This window comes from Periophthalmus magnuspinnatus, chromosome 8 (assembly GCF_009829125.3).
Source record: "Periophthalmus magnuspinnatus isolate fPerMag1 chromosome 8, fPerMag1.2.pri, whole genome shotgun sequence".
NCBI classification, from domain to species: Eukaryota; Metazoa; Chordata; class Actinopteri; order Gobiiformes; family Gobiidae; genus Periophthalmus; species Periophthalmus magnuspinnatus.
The window spans coordinates 20,641,015-20,658,782 of NC_047133.1; the positions used below are offsets into that span (position 1 = coordinate 20,641,015).

Consider the following 17,768-nt stretch of genomic DNA (forward strand, 5'->3'; position numbering starts at 1 on the left):
GTTTTGTTAATGTGACACTAGGTTATTCGTGTACTACTGCTACTAGATATTATCCTTTGCTTCTGGAGGTGCCAAATACAGAGCTGTTTAAAACTATTTGAAGACATTGACTTGGTTTGTTTGGTTCAGGAAGTAGAATGATTGAGAGGCTGATCAAGTCAATGGAAAAACTGCTTATAGTCATGCCGGTACCAAGCCAGGATAAATGAACAGCTCTGCACCATTTTTAGGGATGGACCCATAGACTTTATAAAGAAGTGAACTAAGGGAGTGTGATGTCACCAAAACCGTTTAGCTCCAGTCAAGTCATAGTAACCAAAGAGCCAATCCGAAGCCAGGTTGTTGAAGTTAACACCCCTTGCTGCCCGCCTGCTCTACTGTCGATCAAACCTGTTGCTAACGCTAGTAGGAGCGAACTCGAGAAAAGAACGCAGCTGATTTGTTTGTTATTAATGTTCATATCTTGATTTCTAGACAAAAAGCAAAATAAAAACAGCAGAGCGGCAGAGTCTGACAGAAGCAGTTACGGAGAGAGGGGCGACAGTTTTTCAATAGAAAGTGAACTGCAGTCAGAGTCGATGAAACTGGTAGCGTGGCCTTGCTCACTTCCTGATTGGAAAGCGTCCTTTAGCAGGTTAGCTATGTCCATTTATATATACAGTCTATGGAAAAAAATATGTGGATATCACAATGTCAAAAGTCTAATGATAAACAAAAATGGAGTATAACAATATTTTGAATTGAAAACAGCTTCTTGGCCTGTATTGTCGTGTTGCACAAAGGTAGAATTCCCACAACACAAGATTAAATGTGAGATTGTGTCCATGAGAACGGCTATTCTTATCCAAGTCAAACGACACACATGGAAAAAGATCATTTTCCGCATGTTTGCACAATCTTGCAGAAACTTAATCTTGCAAGATCTTGTGGAACGAGATCTTGTCCCATCCAAGTACATAAACTAGAGTCCTGTACTACGTTTTACCGCAGCAAACATGAGGGAATGACTGTTATCCAACTCTTAATCCCAATCCTAATAATCTGAAATATGAGTAATAATATCACACTAAAAACTTGGCAAAACATTACACAACAAGTACAAATACCTGGGCGATTGAGGGATTACCCAGACATTACAGAACAAGTATCATTTCTACAATATCGTGCTACTTCTTCCCAAACAAAACATTTTTCAACTCCAAACGCGACAGCCATATGTTGTTTTGAGGAAGCATTAAACACATGGAGTTATGTAGAGCAGACGGTGAGTCATTAGGAGCCATTGACTGGACGCTTTGGTCTGAAGAAGGAACAGGATAATTGTGGATATCAGCTAAATGTCAGGAGCAGGGGGAGAGAGCAGAGGAAGACGGAGAAGTTTGCATAAGGAGAAGCAGGGGCACACTTGTCTGCTCCCATATGGCCCTCATTATAATGAAGCGGTCCGCAGAGTCAATACAGAACATGTTCGACACTCGAGGTTTCACTGAGCACTGCGGAGTGGAGCAGTTTGTCTCTCAGGTCAGTATCTATGCTCAGGCTAATCTGCTCCTCATCTGAGCTCTAATAAAGATGGCCGTTTTGACTTAAAGGTTCTATATTACGCAAAAATGACTCTTGTGAGCTTTAAACCATGTTAGAATGTTCATAGCTGGAGATGTTATTGCTTTGCCTTGAATGTTTCTCAATATAGCATTAAATTCATGGAGACAAGCACGTGGAGGACCAGGTCAAGTTACAGGTCATATCTTTGGACAGGCAAGCTTTCTTTTTTTTCCTTTTTTTTTATTTTAGCAACATCCGTAACTACATAAATATAAGATAACTTTAATGTTATACTGTGGGACATTCCAGGCAAAGCAATAGCATCTCCAGACAAGTGGCGGATCACTTATAGAAAAGTTACCTAGTGCACCTATATTAACTAGTATTTTAATATAAGCTGATAAATGTAGTTGTGTTTTTTGTTACTGTAGGATGGATAAATATTCCAATAATTACACTTCACATATACAATACCAGCCAGGAGTTTGGACACGCACTCTCATTCAGTATTATTTATTTTATTATTATTATTATTATTATTATTTATTTTTTTTTTTATTATTATTATTATTATTATTATTATTATTTTTTTTTTTTTTTACTATTTTCTACATTTTAGATACAACCAGAAGACATCAAACATATGAAGTAAGATATAAGGAATTATGTAGCAAATAAAAAACAAGAAATAACTCTACTAAAAATGTTTTAAATATTTTATATTCAAATCCTCAAAGTGTCCACCCTGAAATATTTAGTAGAGTTATTTAACATTTTTTCTTTGGTACATAATTCCATATATTTTATTTCATATATTTACAGTCTTCAGTATGTATATAAAATGTAGAAAGTAGTAAAAATAATAAATAAAAACTGTGAATTTGGCTGGTAGTGTATATATATTATTACTATATAGGATGTGCATTAGAATTAGCATTAGAATCACAAAAAATTGATCATTGCATTAAGGGAAAAGAAAATTTTGATTCCATATTGACTTTCTCTCAACATGAGCTTAACAAACACATCATTTAAACACCTCATTTAGAAGAGACATAAAACATTAAACCCACACATCCTGCCGTCCCTAAAACGTGAATCTCCCTCATAACATTATTCACATATTTCCTACAGTCACTCGAGCTCATTTGGGAGATTGACATTTCAAGAGTCTGTCCTTGGTGTGTACGTTGCCAGCACACAGCATGTGGAGGGCTCTCACTGGGATATGTGCTAAAGTAATAGACTCATTTCAGACAAGTGGTGGGCAGTTCCGACTTTTGAAACTTAACCAATAAATGATAGATTTTCTCAGGCGGCGCTGGAGGATGACAGCCTGATGTCTTCCTGACATTTCCAATCTGTGTGGTATTTTCTAACAACACGGGCCAATCTTCACGTAATAGCCTTCGCACCTAATTAGGCCTCCTCTAATGTTCCAGTCGGCCGAGTGTCAAATTCGATGTCCAATTACACGGCAGATCAAGGCCAAAAGGTCCGCCTCCTCCCGCACCTCTCCGGCTGATTATAGAGGAGGCGTCATGGCGGACATCAGAGCGAACGGGAAGGGTTGAAGAAGGGGTTAGGGAGTAGCATGTAGGGAGCACGCGGAGGGGTCGGGATTAGGGAGTAAGTGAGGTTGGGGGGCTTCTTCCTTAGAGCGCGTCTTCTCGGGACAGGACTCTCTCTGTGTCAGCGCAGAGGCATACAAAGGAGCTTTATGCAGCGGTCACACCACGATGAAGAATGGGACGGCCGAACATTACTAGAATCTTAACATTGATCAAAGCCGTGTGTAGACTTGGGTTTCATTTGAAGTCATGTTACGAGGTTTTATTGTGAGGATTTGAGCATTCTTACAGTTGCAAAATGAATGTAAGAAATTGATTACGGATTTGAGATTTCAGAAAACGTCATAATTTGATTTTTTTTTCTAATTTTTTGTTTATTATTGAGAAAAAACATCATGATTTTTCAAACGTTATGATGATTTTGATGATTATGTGACTATGACCAAACACCAGGGGAATCCCTTGTTTACTTCCACATCGCCAAACCCATTTCCATCTCACCGCATGTGTCCAGCTTAAGGAACTCAAACTTTGTAAATGAAGCAAAGATAATCTCACGTAACACACAAAAAGTACTTTATTTTCCAGGCTATAAATCGCACTTTTTTTCCATTGTTTGGCCGGGGGTGCGACTTATACTCAGATGCGATTTATAGGTGAAATATGTTTTTTTCTTCATTATTTTACATTTTTTGGCTGGTGCGACTTACACTCAGATGCGATTTATAGGTGAAATATGTTTTTTTCTTCATTATTTTACATTTTTTGGCTGGTGCGACTTACACTCAGATGCGATTTATAGGTGAAATATGACTTTTTTCTTCATTATTATGCATTTTTTCGCTGGTGCGTCTAATACTCCAGTGCGATTTAGCTGTGCATATGACTGAAAGGTTTTTATTTTGCACACTTCTGTTTTAAGGTTAAAGTTATGATGATTATTTATGTTTTTTGTATTGTTTGTATTGTGATTTTAATGTCTTTCTTATTCTGCAACACACTTTGAATTTCTTTGTGTATGAATTATGCTATACAAATAAACTTCCTTTGCCTTTACATAAGAATTTTCACAATAATTGCATTTGAGTTCTTACTGTTATTATTTCTAATTAAACTCAGTTGCTGCTTTATAATTTCCTTACTGAAATCAACAATGCGCAAATGTTTTTACCTCAATGGACAAAATACCTACACAAGACCTGTATAGCCAAGGTGCTCTATCTCGCAATGGTATGAAATAAAGTTGCCCTGGACTCGAACTTGACGCTTTTTCCAATGTCTTACAAAACCACAAAATGTATGCAATCACACAACTATTTGACCCAGACGTATCTTTTAGACGCCCAAGTCTCCGTTTAACTGCAACTAAACAACAAAGTGAGAATCTCATCCATTTGAATAAAACCAATGTTTGTCTTTAACGCATTTGAAAGAAAAGTGCAGTTTGCCGATAATGAAATCAAACATGGCAGAGGCTGTTCCAGATGGCTCCTGTTTAATGTTAGGATTGACACCACATGCTCGGCACAATGCGTGGGCTTAACCTGACTATAGCATAAACATTACATTTGTGTATATTAAGGGCTGAAGATGATGGAAAAACTGCCAATAGTAAACAAATTGTCATGTTTTTGTGCAAGAAAATATTATGAAACGTCCCATGTGTCTGTCTACTTATAGTTTTGTTGTTGGCAATTGGATTCTAGATGGTAAATGGTCTGTGGTCTCATTTTTATATAGCGCTTTACATCAGGGATACACACACACATTCATACACAAGTGTACGCACACACTGGGGGCGAGGTGGGTTAAGTGTCTTGCTCAAGGACACAACGACAACATTCATCTGTGGGAGCTGGAATCGCAATTCTATCGTTTTGACTAAACTATAAAATCTCCATGGAGACTTAGTTTCAGACCCTACACCTAAAAACTCACACAGTGCCTCTTTAAGCTGCTACTTTAAGCGTCTGTGAGTGTCCAAAACAGCAGCACATATGTTTGATGTACACTTCCGGTGAAAAGTTTGGACACATCCTCTCATTCAATGTTTTTTAATTTTATTTATTTTTACTATTTTCTGCATTTTCGATACATACAGTGGACATCAAATATATGAAATAAGATATATGGAAGTAAGTAGTAAAGAAAAAACCTTAAATGACAAAGCAAAGGGCGGCCAATTTGAGGATTTAAATACAATATTTATAAAAAACAAATATTTAGCAGTTATTTACATTTTTTCTTTGCTACATAACTCTGTATATGTGATTTAATATATTTGATGTCTTCTGTGTGTATCTAAAATGCAGAAAGTAGTAATAATTGAATGAGAGGGCATGTCCAAAATATGATTATTATTTGTAATATTTCTAATGAACTATTTCAGTTTGGTAATGTGGCCAGTTAACTTAACTACTTTAGTCCAAGTTTGTTTGGTTGCACTTAATTAATCCTTATGATGTACTAACTGATATTACATTTTTACATTGCACTTAATGAAGCAGGTACATTGAATTTTAAATAAAGTGTTATCTATATTACGCAAAATTACCCTTTAGCTTTAAGCCATGTTATAATGTTGTTAAAAACATACCTGGAGCTATGTTTTGTTTCATTCGTACACATCTAAGTCACCCTTTATTATTAGTCTGACTACATGTCTAAAGCTCAAAATGCTCTGTTCCACCTTGTGATGTCATGAAGCTTTAGTTTTCAAATTAACAGCTCCTTTCACCTTTTGCTCAGTTGTGATGGGCAATTCCAGGTCTGAAATCATCCAAATGATTCTAGTGAAGGTGTGTGGAGTTTAAAAACACAGTGGAGCACTTCCTGTATCACCACATGACATCATAAGGTGGAACAGTGTTTCTTGTTTGAGAGAAGAACACAACCCGAAAATATGCAGGGCTTGTGTGTTAAACATGTGTGAATGAAACAAAACAAAACTCCAGGTGTGTTTGTGATGAGGAAACAATATTATAACACAGATCAGAAAATAGCGTCAAATCTTTGCTAAATTTATCAGAATATGCTCAAAATTGACTCCACATAACTCCTCGGTGAGAATCTTTCATTTATTTGACCTGTGCCACATCATGACGATTTATGTTCACTGATGAAGAGTCTAGAGGAGATGTGGAGGGCAGATCACAGCGGGGGGTGATGAGAGGGGTTGGGGGGGAGGAGGTGCGGCGTTATGTTGTGTGTACGAGTGGGACGTAACCACGGTAATAGCGGAGGGACCGGCCACGTGCGCGATCCACGAAGGACGCCGCAGCTTATTAAAGGAGGAGACAGAGTGATTATTCAACACGGCCCTCTTGAGAGACTGACGCTCAAGTCGTTGCTTTTAATTAACTCCGAAACGGTTTTGCGGATTAATAACAATATTAAGAAGGGAGCGGAGACGAGGAGCGCAAACACTTTCTGGATCTGGTTCAAGCTTTTTAATTACAGTGAAATAGACTCTTTGGCACAATAGCACAATAACTATGTCTTCACTTCATCCCTCATGCCTCAAAATGAATATGTCTTAATTGTCACTGGTCTGAGCACAGGTATATTTCATAAGGTATTAAAGAGACACTGTGTGACTTTCCCTATTTCTTCGGATATGTTTTTGTTTGCAGAAAAGCCAAAATCAGAAAAAAAAAATATGACTACGATAAGCACTGAACATTTATAAAAGGATTTAGGACGTTTTCAGTGTCGTGCTCATGAAACTCAAATAAAGACTTATGGGATTTTTGGAGCTGTTAACCGTGATACAAAAACATATCTTGAGTTGAATTTTACGCTTGTGTCATTAAATATTCATTAATCCTGTCAAAGCATTGCTGCCAGAAGTTGCCAGAAATGTCTTTACAAGCCAATAAACGCTAAAAGTCCTGAATAATACCGCTCGAACCAGGCTCAAATGCAGACGTCCAATCAGATTTGTTTATTTCGGTGATGCGCGTGAAACCAAGGAGCTCATTGGTCACCTGTCACTTTGAACTAAATCAAATTTCTCTCATTTTTGCAATATTTTTCATCCTCTTTGTCATAAACACCTGCACTTATTAAGGTTAAGGTACAGTTAAGATACACTTTACTGTCCCGTAAGGAAAATTTGCGATCTGCATTTGCCCCATCCTTCAGTGCTGTGGCCCATCTGACCTCAGGGGGATAAAACCAGTGACCAGACTCATTTCTTTGCAAAGTATTGTCAACGTTTGCATTCTAGATCCAGGCTAAACAAATGCCATAATGCTCGATACATCCACTTTGAAGAAAAACACCTTCAGTTGTGTAGCATTTTAGATTTTATTAGACATACAGAGTGGTAGAGACGCACTGTTTCCTATTTATTTATTTTTATTTATTTACACTGTATGGAGTGATTTTGACTAACTGGGGGATGAATTGTAAATTTTGTCCAGGGCCCCCCATGAAGCTAAAAGCAGCCCTGGATGGAGGACGATGCCAAAAAGGACACAAGCTTGGGTTAAAAGCATACATTGTATATATAAATGGACATAGCTAACCTGCTAGCCACTGCATTCCAAATACAAAGTAAACATGGGCGCGCTTTTGGCTCCAATTCACCTTAACATTGGAAATCTGCTGCTGTTAGACTTGTCATTTTGGTCTTAAAATTTTCGTATTAACCCGCTCTGCATGATCCTGGTATTAAGATTTCGCTATCGTGTCTGTAAATCAAAATATGAACATTAATAACAAACAAATCAGGCGCCTTCTTTCCCCGAGATCGCTCCCTGTAGCGTTAGCAACAGGTTTGATTGACAGCGTTGCTATGCACCCTCTCCCTGTTAATCCAGCGGTGCAGGCAGGAAGGGGCGTTACCTTCAACAGCCTGGCACCTGATTGGCTCTTTGGTTGCTATGATACTCATGCCACGAATTCCAAATATGAAACTCGGCTCCAAATTCGCCGCTATAACCGTTAGCCTCGACGAGCTTCATTTGACTGGAGCCATGGGTGACGTCGCACTCACACAGTCTATGGTTTTAAGTGAATCTGCCATTAAAATGCTACTTTCAAGACATTTTTAAGGTGCTGGTACGGTAAAGTGTTGGTGTTTCTAAAAGTTCTTCAACAGTGGCAGATGATGAGTAAGTGTTATGGGAATGCAGAGCGACTTGAAATCTGAATAACTTAAAATAGCCTTGTCTGTTTGTTTACCTGGCCAGCCGCTTTGTCGTCTCGAATACAAAAACGTGTCATAAAAAAGTGTGAGAAATCCCAGGGACAAATCTTGAGTTTTTTCCTCATGTGATCACAGCCAGATTTTGATGTTACATTGTCGTATATCGAAAACACATAGCAGTACAGGATCGAGCACAGGGCCAAAAGATGACAAAACGCACACTATTGTCTTCTTTTCCTCTAGCGTTGCACTATATACCCAGCCTGTATAGATTTTTACCGTCTTAATGAGTGGAGTAAAGCGCTACGACTGTCCTGTACTTCACTGATGTAGCACACGCACATTTATAACTATTCACAGTCGTTTACAGCCCAAGACTCTGGGGTCTTCTGTTCAAGCTGGAGTAATAAACACCACACGCAGACAGAGGAGGAGGAAAAACCTAGCTTGATGCTTTTGGCTTTTGCATAGGACACTCAAAAGACACCAAATAAAGAGGTGAGGATCTACTTTATAAACATTACATGGGTCTCGGGAGAGGCAGAGCGAGCGAAAGAACTTAAGTACCTCGCTGTCCTTCTCCAGGGATCCACAACAGAAGGAGTTTTATGGCAACATATGCTCTGTCTTACCCCATTATATATCAATGCTTTTTACGCCCACCCGAAAACAATATTGGTGAGGAGGAAAGGGTGGAACGGGTGCTAGGGCCATGTTATGGTGCTGGTGTGAACTTGCAAAGGGGAAAGACATTAACCTCGGGTAGCAGTGGTTCAAGCCGTGAAGCTCTGCCAGTTGTTTATTTACACTGTTATTAACACTTTTATCAGAGCTGGACGGTGTAGCTTATGTTAATGATCCATAAAACACATAAAGGAGCAAAGATAATCATGTGATCTATACCTGTGATGGGATGGAAATAGGAATAATAAAGGTAAGCAGGGGCGTCGGACTGGGGGGGGTAAAGGGTACTGTTTAAACTGTGCAGGAAGGGGGCCCTTTATAAAGTTTGTAATGGGCATTTTTCATAAAACAACTTGTAGCATGGGCCCACCAAGAAGATTATGATGTATCCAGGGCCCTAAATTTTATGCTAAACCCCTGATGTTTCTTTATAATTTTTCATTTTGGGTGCACATCATGAAGCAGAAGAAAACTGTTCATTATTTAAAAATATAAATTGTGTATAAATGTATTAAACGTTCCATAAATAAACAGTATATGGGTGTTGTGTGCGTGTCATGTTGCCTGTATGTATCATCATGTACAGTGCAAAACACGTGATTCTGTTGCTATGGGAACAACAAACTTTTTTCTTTTTTTTATTAGACAATTATTTGGCATCATGCTTAAATTATTGTGCAAAAACAAAACTCCCAAACTTCTGTGAGCGCGTTCCAGATCATATAGGTCCAGTTTGTAAGAGCCGTGTGAAAACTTGACAGATCTGCATAACTAAACATAAAGAAGCATTTTATGGAGCTACTTTACGCCACTAATTAAGATTTAAATAAAGCAAGATAATCCCAGTAAACACTTTTAAATAGACTGTTTCATTAAAAAGACATGAGCTGCAACAAATAAACAGCAGAATGTACCAGTAATTAGCCATAAAAGGGATTAATTCACCCCTCCACAGATTAGATCTTATCATATTACAAACAAAAATCGCAAAAATATCCCAAAACTCCCCACTTTTTACAAAGAAATAGTACTCATGATAAATACTTAACCCCAAAATACATAGTTGGAGCTTTCATATACTGAATTATAAGCTGATATATAGGCCTAGTGGAGGAAGAGTTGTGTTTTAGTTCTCGTTTTTCCTTGAGTGATGCAGAAAAGAAGGAGCCACTGTGTGTGTGAATGCTCATGTATGTATATGTAGTCAGTTATATAGATATTTTGTATTTATTTATTTAAAAAAATAATAAAAATCATGAAAAAATTTAGATAGAACGGCATTTATCAGATTTGCAAGCGCATATTTCTTTGCAGTTTGATTTATGTGTCATTTATTTCTGGAAAAAAAAAAAAAACACAAGCCAACTTTTTGTTTTCAGAATACTTCGTTCTCTTGTAATTATATTCACTTCATCCAGTCCTGGCAAAAACAACAAAAACTCCCCCCCCCCCCAAAACTGTGACTAGACATTTTGTGAAATCTGCTGCAGACGACACTTATGACATGTGATCAGGAAACTGCAAAGAACACTGGCACACATTACCATCGTGAGAACAGCCTCTGGAGCGCGAAACACAATTAGGGAGCCATTAAAACGATGCATCAAAAAAAAAGCAGGCAGGAACGGAGCATGGCGCTGTGGTGAATGTGTTAGCTTCAGTGTGAAACCAAGGGCAAGGGGCACGGGCGACGCCAATCAGCTCGGCGTTCTACACAAGTTAACTCAACCGACGCTTGTTTTTTTTTTGTTTTTTTGAAGCGTTTGTATTAATATCCCAAGTGCTAGACAGTCTCTTTATAAAGGCGTACTTTCAGACCACTTGAAAGATTATAAATGTTATCTGGCATCTGGCCTCTTACTAACCCAGGAAAACCGTAGCAGCCGAGGGATCCAAAGAAACAACTTTTGTGAGCTCTTCACCTTTTAATAGACCACACTATCACAGATCTGACAGACAGCATCTCCCCAGGACAACCACAGTGCAACAAAAACTCCTTTATATCGTTTGGCCCAAACCACTAAACCCCAGACACAGGTAAGTTTAGCTGTGGGAAAAGTACTACGGAATTTACTACACTATTTGCAGTTAAGTCCATTTAAAAATATTGCACAGTGTTATTTTAGCATTAGCTGTTCTTTTTAATATAATTTCATATATGATTAATTAATAAAAATATATATAAATGAAAATATGTCACGCTTAGGGAATAGGAAGCTCTATTGAATAACATGGATCTAGCTTTTTTATACCTGCTTTGTAAGAAAATCTGGCAACACTTTATAAAAACTACACTATTTATGAACTTAATTAAGCACAAAGAAAGACTTAATATAATAACATAATGAACAAATAGTTTATTAAGAATGATTCCGGGTTAGTAACTATACGATTAAGGAATTAGGATATTAATTAAGAAGTTACTCATGCTTAATAAACTGATCTGTTCATTCTTGCATCTTTCTTCGAGCTTTATCACGGCCAGTTAAGGTGTAGTTATTATAAACAGTAATACTTCTGAAATGGTAGTGTGTTATGGATATCTTGGCGTTGTCCATGAGCGTGTGTCAAAAAGCATCGTGTTAAAGTGGACAGAAGCAGGAGGGATAAGGACGCATTGTAACAGTGTCTGCAGGCGCGCGGTTAGCCACAGCTGTGCGCTCGGAGCTCAGACACACCACAGATGCGAGAGGCTCTGTGGTTTTGCAAATGAAAAATGTATTTCACAAAATATTAAAATCTGACTCATGAAGCGATGTGCAGATGTGAGGCGGAAGAAGGTGCAGATTTTGTGGGAGGATAATTTCATTCTCTGAAGCTAAAAGTACAAGAGTGCAGCAACTTGGAGACTGTTAAATGATGCACAATGTCAAATGGAAATTTACTTCAAAGTGAGAAAAGCCCGTCTTTGGGATAAACAATCACAGCATTGTATAGAACAAATAGAGAGCAAATATGAAATCACTATAACTTCAGTCTAAAGTGAAAAAGTGAGAGTGACTGACCTGTCCGTTCTTGCAGAGATCGGCCCACATGCTGGTGCCGTCGCCCCCTCTCATCAGGACGTGGTAGATGAAGAAGTAAGTGCCTGGGATGGAGCAGATGAACTTGCCGGACACTCCGTCATAGTTGTTGCCCAGGTTTGTGACCACATCGTCAAACTTGAGAATCTCGTAGCCTTCGTGTGGGTTTTTAAGTCCAGCGTAAAAGGCCACCCGTGGGATGGTGTTGTAGGTGGCCGTGCTGATAGCTCCGTTACCCCCCAGCCCCAAGATCCCTGTCCTGCCCAACTCTCCTCTGTCGCCCGGCGGCCCAGCTGGTCCCGGCGGGCCGGGCTCTCCGGGAGGTCCTGGGGGTCCTGGTTTCCCCGGCCGCCCGGGCTTGCCCTGTGGCCCCTGCAGCAGAGTGGAGGGCGGGAGCACGTTACTGTTGTCGCTGAGAGCCTCAGCCTCGGCCTGCAGCCCAGTGGAGGTGGTGGAGCTGGGGGGAGTGCCCTTGTTCATGAAGGGGTCACACACCATGCGGCAGGTGCCCAGCATCTCGTAGTGTCCCGCGTCAGTGCTCACGGAGCTCACAAGCACTGGGATAAGCACCACCAGCACCAGGACCAGCATAACCCCCACAGCAGCCGCCACCAGGGTCTTCCTCCCGATGCTGAGTCGGGGAAGGGGCTGCGCTGCCAGCGTGGCTCTCCCGGGAGCGGAAATGGTGACGGGTTAAAGTGGGGACCCTGCCACCAGGAGGAGAGGGGACCCGCGGATCCCGACAAGAAGTTGAAAAAGAGTGACGTTGAGTGAAAGTGACAAAGAAAACAACATGCACGGCTCTGACGGCTGGAGTCCTCCTTCTGAGTTCAGTCAAAAGTACAGTCAGTCAGCGCGGAGGAGGAGAAGTACAAGTGGAGGCATTCAAAGCAAACGGACTTGTGAGAAGAAGAAAGAAGAAGGATGCAGCCGAGCCCAGAGGAGCAGGGCGAGAGACAGACAGGGAGAGAGAAAGAGTGGTGAGAAAGTAGCAGCCACCGGATCCCTGTCAGAGCGCGTGTGGAGGTGTGTGCGTGTGTGAGTGAGTTTGTGGAGCCGATTCTGTGGCTGGGCTTTTTATACAGCGATGGCAGCCGCTCCGAGCCCCCACCCTCCCCCTCCGCTCTCACATCCACACCCCCTCCGTCTACTCAGAGCAAGGACTATCATCACATTACAATGCTTTCTTTGCTGCTAACAACCAAACTACTATTAGGAGAATTATACATTGATTCCTCTAATGGACACTTATGGTACTGCAATAAATAATGCAAACAAAATTGTGTACACCTAAAATTGTGTAATATTATTTTTTTTATTTAATTAAAAGCCTTTCCTCTCTCATATAGGCGAATTTGACTTCGACTTTCTCCATTCAAAAAGCAAAAATACAATTGCTCTGTGCGTTTATTTATTAAGTGATGTTTTAAACCAGGAGGGCACACACTGCATAATTTTGTTAAATATTGCTTCAAAATTATTCAAATTAATTCCTTATGCTGCAGATACTGTATTCCCATCTTCTCAAACATCTAAATTTTCCTATCATTAGCGTATAGTTGTTGAAGCAAACTTAGATAAAAATGTGCTTAGTTTAATAAAGTCACTTGGCACCAAATATGTCTTACTATATTGTTGTACTATCGAACTCAGTACAAACAGTACAAGCTCTTCTGTCCATTCAGGATTGTGTACATGGCCAACTAGAACCAACTTTGAACCTACTAAAATGGCACTTTGTGAAAAAACAAAAAAAAAAAAAAAACAAAACACAAATTTCAGACATACCTGAAATCCCCATGACTTTACTATTCATGTGCAGGTTGTGAACAAGTAAAGCAAAAAATTTGGATTGTTATAAAACTAAAAGTGCTATGTGACCTTATGGAACATTACACATGCGAAGACACTCGATCACACCTACATCACAGTGCCATCTAAAGCTTTAGCAAATAGGAAAGGTGCTAATTACTTAACCAAATGTCCCCTGCAGCGATGTGAAGTTGAACAGGGTTTGGTTGGGTTTTAAGATTAAAAGTACGGCATGCTCAATATTTCAGTGTGGGGCCAGACATATTTCCATGTACCCCCATTTGCTTTTTTGTTTGTCGATATCACCGTTTTTCCATCCAAATGCTTGTATTTTTACTGAGGTTGTTTTTTTATATTGATTTCGACTTTCTTTTTATCAAATTAAGGGTCCAGGTTGGGCAAAAAAAAATCTATATAACTCCGTGATGTCATTTCTTTGACATTTTCATTCCTGGGGGTGATGAATGGTAAAGTCCAAAAAGAGTAATGGAAAGTTTTAGATGGGAGACGCACATGGGTCATTACTATGAAACAGGTATTGTGGTATTGGTCGAACATAAACCTTATATCTGCATTAAAACATCAATCATGTATTAGACGTAGATCTACAGATAAGGGGGAATAGGGAATATACAATTTTATATATGGTCTCCGCTGATTTCTTGGATGAACAAATTTGGTTGGCGAATGAGTTATAAATAAATGATCATGCCAATTTACTCCCACACATACTCACATGAGAGTATTTCAAATGTTCTACCAGCTCCATATGGCAAATTAGTGCTGGTTTACTTTTATTGCTTTTATTGATTGACTTTAGTTGATATGGAAATCCCAGAAGATACCGACTCCTGCCATGAAGTGTCAGTAAATAAGTGGAAAGGTCTTTGTTAGTGTGAGATACTCGTTTCAAGTTAAAAACAGTTGTGTACATAACATTAAGATTATCCAGATTATCAGCACTAGGTTAGGACTGCCTTATAAATTTAAGGTTTAATGGTCCCATATTACACAAAATTGACTTTTCTGAGCTTTAAACCATGTTATAATGAGCTGTTTTGTTTCATTCTAGAGTAACCCTTTATTATACAGTGGAGCACTTCCTGTATTACCACATGACATCACAAGGTGGAACAGAGTGTTTTCAGCCTAAATCTGCAGGGTTTGTGTGTTAAACGCGTGTGAATGAAACAAAACACAACTCAAGGTAGCAGGTATGTTGGTGATGTGGAAATAATATTATAACATAGATCAGAAAAAAGCGTAAAATGGGCTCTTTAAGGTGCACTACACTGTCTCTCTTGGGAAATTTGCTCTCTATATTTGACCCATTCTTCAGTGCTGCTGGGGCAGGAGTCACAGTGCCACAGACGGGGGGACCCAACTCGAGATCTTGTTGCTAGGCTTGGTCAGGACTACCTTTGCATTAGGATTTCGCATGTTTTGGGTTGATGGTGGAAACCACAGTACCAGGAGGAAACCCACCCAGACACTCCGCACAGAATGGGTCTTATTGCCCCTGGAGTCAAACCTGAAACCTTTTTTCTGTGCAGCATGAATACTAGCCTCCGTGCCGCCTGCCTATAGTGTAAATCTGTCCGAGTTGAATTAATATATTTTTACCTGCATGCTACAGTAAAGTCAATACTTTTATTATACAGAAGATGCAGCAAAACATAACATCCAGCAGAAACCAGTGTTTGGTGTTAGGATTATCATGGCCAAAATAATTGTGATTAATGATTATATATAGGATAGATATAGTTATTAAAGTTTATGACAGTTAAAATATGTTATGAATATGAATAATTATTCTTTAAACATTATAAATAGGTGCTATATTTGAACAGCTACAGTACTGTACTTGGTTATAAGTGAAAACAACAATGAGCAAAAAAGGATCATCAAGGAGAAGTAGTGTTTTTCTGCACATTCTGGAGATATAAAGACGATTATCTTTATTGGCGATCATCGAGATTATATATCGTTATCGTCTCCATATATAGATACATATACGAGTATATATACAGATCATGTTGGGGAATTGAACCTTACACCTTCTTGTTGCAGTGTAGATATTTCTTGTATATAGACCTTATTACAAAAAGAAATCAACCTATATGTCATCTCCATAAATACAAATCATGTCCAGGACTTGAACCTCACCCTTTCTCGTTGCAGTGTAAATATTTCTTGTATACAAACTAGACCTTACAACAAGAAGAAACCAATCATCTCCATATACACAGATTATGGTTGGGAATTGAACCTCACACCTTCTCGTTGCAGGGCAGATATTTCTTGTATACAACCCTTACAACAATAAGAAGCTAACCTACATATCATCTCTATATATACACATCAAACCTCAAACCGTCTCATTGCAGTGCAGATATTTCTTGTATAAAGACCTTATAACAAAAAGAAACCAATCATCTCCATATACACAGATTATGCCAGAGACTTGAACCTCACGCCTTCTCGTTGCAGTGTAAATATTTCTTGTATACACACCAGACCTTACAACAAGAAGAAATCAATCATCTCCATATACAGTTTATGTCGGGGACTTGAACCTCACATCTTCTCGTTGCAGACCAGATATTTCTTATATACAGGCCTTACCAACCTATATGTCATCTCCATATATACAGATCATGCCGGGGACTTGAACCTCACAGCTTCTCATTGCGGCACAGATATTTCTCACATACAAGAGACTAGGCATATTTATATAAGTTGTCAGGAGCACATTTTGTACAAACAGCTTTTGGGACGGCACACATTTATTTCTGTCAGCTGTTTCTAATGAACAGCTCTGTCTGGGTTTAAACTCGTGCTAATTAGTGAATTCAGCTGGTGTCGCCTGGTTGTGTTACATGACGGGCCTATTCCTGGCACACCTCAAACTGGGGCTTTACTGACGGATTGAGATGGATCAATGAGCCGGACACACCGCGATTTTTCACCATCACGTCTTATTTCTGGGCATTTCTGTCTCTTTGTCATCATTAAAGTTCATTTGACAAACTTATGGCACCACCAGTTGGCTGTCTAATTCATAACCGCTCTGTGTGTTCATGGGAAGTATACATGCTCGGATAAGTGGCACACCAGGTGCTGTTCGGATGCATGTTTGCGTGTTTAGTTTTTGTTGAAGTTTGCTTATACAGACAGGTACACACACCCTAAATTGGTTCTGGGGGTTTATTTAAGGGGGCGCTGTTTGTTCCTCGCACCTGCAGGAGGCGGTAAGTGCCATTCAGATCACTGTGCCCCAAATCTGTAAATCTACGAACCACAGTGATAAAGACAAACAGGGATAGTGGCTAAAGGTGTGATAGGGACACAAGCATTATGAGATATACATTACGGCTAAGGCTCGCTCATTTTGTTTGAGGAGCATAATAGGATTTGTAATGACTGTAATGGCAGAAGGCATTAAGATGATGGAGCTAGTTTGCGAGGTTAAATAATGGCATGGATTTATACAAAGCAAAAGATGTATTTGTGAGGAAGAAGGTTGTTTTGAGATTTCAACCTTTAAAATGTCCCGGCATCCTTTTTGAGTTGTGTCTTTTTGGTCTTTTTGGCACCTGATGTCTAAAAGGGGTTGTAAAAAAAAGATTAGGCTTGTGTTAAAGACGACATATTATGCTTGTGTCTGTCTATAGTTGTTCTCCACATTTTAAATTGCAATATTCTGTTGGTGTCTGTGTTAGAAAACTGCAGTGGCCGATGGGAACGTCGTCACAACAAAGAGCCGTGGAGCTGTCGGCGCCTTCGATGGATAGGTTAGCGAGTAGTGTATATATATTTTTTTTTCATTTGTACCAAAATGACTACGCGACGCTGTCAAATACTAATGTTTTCGATTAAGAAAATAAAACTGAAGAATGAAGTAAGTACGTCACCGTGGGCGGGTAACGGTGGCGGTGAAAATGGGGATTGATTGGCAATATGGCGTCTTGAAAATAAGAG

General features: G+C 39.3%; 1 protein-coding gene across 1 annotated transcript in view; it reads right to left on the bottom strand.

Moving 5' to 3' along the window:
- LOC117375569 (C1q-related factor) overlaps nucleotides 1–13,006 on the bottom strand; it is a 29,237-nt gene extending 16,231 nt beyond the window's left edge. The window contains exon 1 of the mRNA XM_033971897.2: nucleotides 11,958–13,006. Coding sequence (XP_033827788.1) covers nucleotides 11,958–12,566 — 609 coding nt within the window. The 5' untranslated portion in view covers nucleotides 12,567–13,006. The remainder of the gene's footprint in view (nucleotides 1–11,957) is intronic.
- Nucleotides 13,007–17,768: the final 4,762 nt, after the last annotated feature.